General features: G+C 43.5%; 1 protein-coding gene across 1 annotated transcript in view; it reads left to right on the top strand.

Annotated features, from left to right (window-relative positions):
• The first annotated feature begins 2,119 nt into the window (after window positions 1-2,119).
• Window positions 2,120-3,798, top strand: part of Dnajb6 (DnaJ heat shock protein family (Hsp40) member B6) — a 34,706-nt gene continuing 33,027 nt past the window's right edge. The window contains exons 1-2 of the mRNA XM_023712737.1: window positions 2,120-2,228; window positions 3,647-3,780. Of these exons, the coding sequence (XP_023568505.1) occupies window positions 2,135-2,228; window positions 3,647-3,780 (228 nt within the window). The 5' untranslated portion in view covers window positions 2,120-2,134. The remainder of the gene's footprint in view (window positions 2,229-3,646; window positions 3,781-3,798) is intronic.

Genomic DNA, 3,798 nt, shown 5'->3' with positions numbered 1-3,798 from the left:
GCTGGCATGTGGTGCTGGGGGATTGAACCGTGGTCCCTGTGCTTTGCTAAGCTTGTTCTAAGTCGGTGCTTTAGACCACTGAGCCATCTCACCAGCCCTAATAATGTCTTTTGGTTCAGACCTTTTCCTTGCTATGATTCTGTCTGGAACTGCACCTTATTCATGGAGTGAGCTTTACTACTTACTTCAAAGGACTTTGAGAGAGAAAAGAATTGACCATACTGCTCAAAATTAAACTTCAGAACATGCCATGAACAGTGATTCATGGTGCAGAGAATATTACACGGGCCCAGTGGGAACAGTGCCACAGGCTGGAAAGCTCCTGCTGTCTCCTGAGGCTGCAGTAGGCAGTAGCTGGTGTGAGTCAGGGCAGAGGTACCAGGAAGGGCGGGCACTGATTCACTGGCCACAGGAAGTCTTATCTATATGTGTTCAGGTAATAGGTTATCGTGTTTTCAGCAGTTCATTGAATGAGGAGTTCATTGAATCTGTCACTTGGCCTCAGTAGTGACCAGCACTTGGTGCCTTTAGGCTACTACCTGTGATGGCCCCACATACCTCTGTCTCCTAGTGTCCTAAGGGAATCTTGGACATCTGATTTCATTACTATGTTTATATTCTGAAAACAGCTGGTAGGACTCGATGGAAATGATGTTGGAGATTTCAGGTGTCCAGCCTAGTACCTAATGTACTGATTCTGTGTTCGCAGACTTAGGGATTTCATGGACCACTAACCTAAGAAAGAGAAGCGCCAGAGGGAGGCTATTTTTATCAGTTCACCTTAGCAGTACATGATGCTTATATTTATCATTTTGGGATAGTTGATACCTGTACATAACACGTTGATTTTTCTAACTTTTCCTTTCCCTGTTTTTCTCCTTCCCTAGACTTAATACTGTGTATCTGCCAGAAAGAGAATGTCCTTTTTTATAATTTCTTATTTAACTTTCTGCAAAGCTTTATTCCAGAGGGGCTCGGTCCTTCTTGACAGCTGCCTTCCTCCTGGTGCGGATGTGCATCTCCACCCTTGTCTTTTCCTTTTTTTTTGTGGAACCGGGGATTGAACTCAGGCCCTTGTGCTTGGCAGGGAAGCGCTTATTCCACTGAGCCACCTCCCTGGCCCCCTCCACCCTTTTCTTGAGCAGCTCCATGGCACACCGCTTGTAGGGGGCGAAGCTGCACACCTCCTGGATCATGTCCTGCACTAACTTGGGGTGTGGTGAGACATCCGCAGTGGTGGCTGTGCCTTGGTTTGCTCACACTCTTAGTCACCTTGTGACCCTTGTTGAGGCCCACAGCCATTGATGGTTGCTGTGGCGGAAGGCAGAAAGAGAACTTTTTTTTTTTCTTTAAATTTTTATTTGTGTGTGTGTGTGTGTGTGTGTGTGTGGCCAGTTCAGCCCACCAGGGGGCGGGGCTGGCTGGCATGTGGTGCTGGGGGATTGAACCGCGGTTCCTGTGCTTTGCTAAGCTTGTTCTAAGTAGGTGCTTTAGACCACTGAGCCATCTCACCAGCCCAAGAAAGAGAACTTTTAAATGACTCCAAAAGGGTCTGGTATGAGTTTTGCAGGGAGCATATATTTTTCACATAGCCTCTAGCCACAGTTGGACTTACTTTAAATGTAGAGTAGTTGTTGTCACCAGGGCTATGGTTATCTGAAATGGACTGGTTTTAAGCCCGAGGACAGCAAGCAGTAAGGCACTTGGGCCATGTGTTCAGCTACTCACAGGGCCAGTGGCCTGCAGGCCTGGGCTATCTTTGTTCTGGTTTCCACACAATTCAGTAAGAAGGTTCTTTGTAGTAAGAAGGTTCACTTCCTTTGTGTGAATGGTTTTATATTTGACTATGTAATTTTTTAATGTATGGAAAGTTTTGGGCAGTGGAGTAAAAGAAATGAGCTAGTAGAATATTTACTATTTATAATTCTTAAAGAGAGGATTTTTAAAAGTTTTCTGAATCACCTTTCAGGAGGATACACGGTTTCTTTTCTGTTCTCTTTAAAAAAAGGAAGGGCAGCCTAACTCCTTAAAATTTCTGAGAATGTGAACCCTGATTTACATCTTATCAGTTGAATTTTGAGGATTTGAAAAGAGCATATATCTGTCTTTTTTTTTTTTTATTTTCCAAATTTAAATGTTAAAATTTTTTTTCCCCTCCAAATTTAAAGCTAAAAAACGGGACATCTATGACAAATATGGCAAAGAAGGATTAAATGGTGGTGGAGGAGGTATGTGAATGAATTTTCTGTTTGAAGATACAAGGTCTTGACAAAGTTACCTGAATTTAAGTTGTTTTTGAATTGTGAATGACTGAATCTTGGTCAGACTACAGACTATATGGCATTACATGCAAGTGCAGCCTAAAAAGTTGGCAGAATTGGGTAGTGGGTGGAGGAATTGACATTTTTAGGCAGCTATTAAAAAGCTGGGCTAAGGGCTGGCCAGGAGGCTGAAAACAGGATCACTACGAATCTGATCTGTGTAGTGAGATCCTGTAGACCCTATAGTAAATATGTTCAAAACAAAACAAAACTGGGCTTGGTGGTGCACAGCTGAAACCTCAGTACTTGGAAGGACTAGAAGTTTGGGCCCAGCCTGGGGAATTTATTGAGACAACCCCCCCCCCAGAATAAGAAATTAATAAAAAGCTGGGGATGTGATTCATTGTGAATGCCCTAGGTTCAGTCAGAACTATCGAAATAAAATGAAACAACAAAAGAATACAAGCTACCCCAAAACAACCAAAAATTCATATAGCTATTCAAACCCTTTTGTTAAGCTTAGTTGGTAGCATATTCCTATAATGCCAGCATGAACTACTTAGACCCTGTCTCCAAAAAACCCATCAAAACACACCAGGAGGGCCAGGGAGGTAGCTCAGTAGAATAAGCACTTGCCTGGCAAGCGCAAGGGCCTGAGTTCAATCCCCGGTACCACCAAACCAAACCAAACCAAAGACACACACCAGATCTTTTGTTAGACTGGGAGGTGTTTGCTGATGGACCTGCTGCAGATGTGATACACAGTCCTCATTGTACTGTGGTGCTGTGAGCTTTCGGCCCTACATCACTGACCAGCGTTGAGGTAAAACAGCCTTTGGGGGTGAAGGGCACACTACATGTGTGTTGGGGAAAGTCCCTAAAGTGATCGACTCCTGTGCTGCTAGCTTCAGTGTGGGCTTCTCAGATACTTCTCTGAACCCATGTGTTCATGTTCCAGCTGTGTGGAAGGTGTGTAATTACACTCCGGGTTTTCTTTAGCCTTCACAGACATTGAAAGTGCATGTAGCTGGGTGTGGCGGTGCATGCCTGTAATCCTAATTTACAGGAGGCTGAGACAGGAGGGTTCTGTGAGTTTAAGGCCAGCCTACACTACACAGCAAAACCTTGCCCCAAAAAGAAAAAAAAAAAGAAAATGCATGTAATGTGTGTTGACCAAGATGTGGAGATAGTGAGAAGTTGTAATGAAAGGAAGCCAACTGGGACCTTCTCTTCTGATGGTTGAACCCCTACACACACTGACAGCTTTGATTAGGGTTTATTTTGAATCACAGAGAACCCCAGATTTATGTATGTTCTTTTTTTAGATCTTTTTTTGCCTTAAAGTTTAGAATTCAAAAACTAACTTTTGTCTTGTGTTTGTGTAGGTGGACGTCACTTTGACAGTCCATTTGAGTTTGGGTTCACATTCCGGAACCCAGAAGATGTCTTCAGGGAATTTTTTGGTGGAAGGGATCCATTTTCCTTTGACTTCTTTGGTAATGAAGATCCATTTGAAGACATTTTTGGGAACCGAAGG

Source organism: Octodon degus, unplaced genomic scaffold (genome assembly GCF_000260255.1).
Source record: "Octodon degus isolate 3935 unplaced genomic scaffold, OctDeg1.0 scaffold00027, whole genome shotgun sequence".
In the NCBI taxonomy this organism is placed as follows: domain Eukaryota; kingdom Metazoa; phylum Chordata; class Mammalia; order Rodentia; family Octodontidae; genus Octodon; species Octodon degus.
This window is presented reverse-complemented; position numbering and strand designations above follow the sequence as displayed.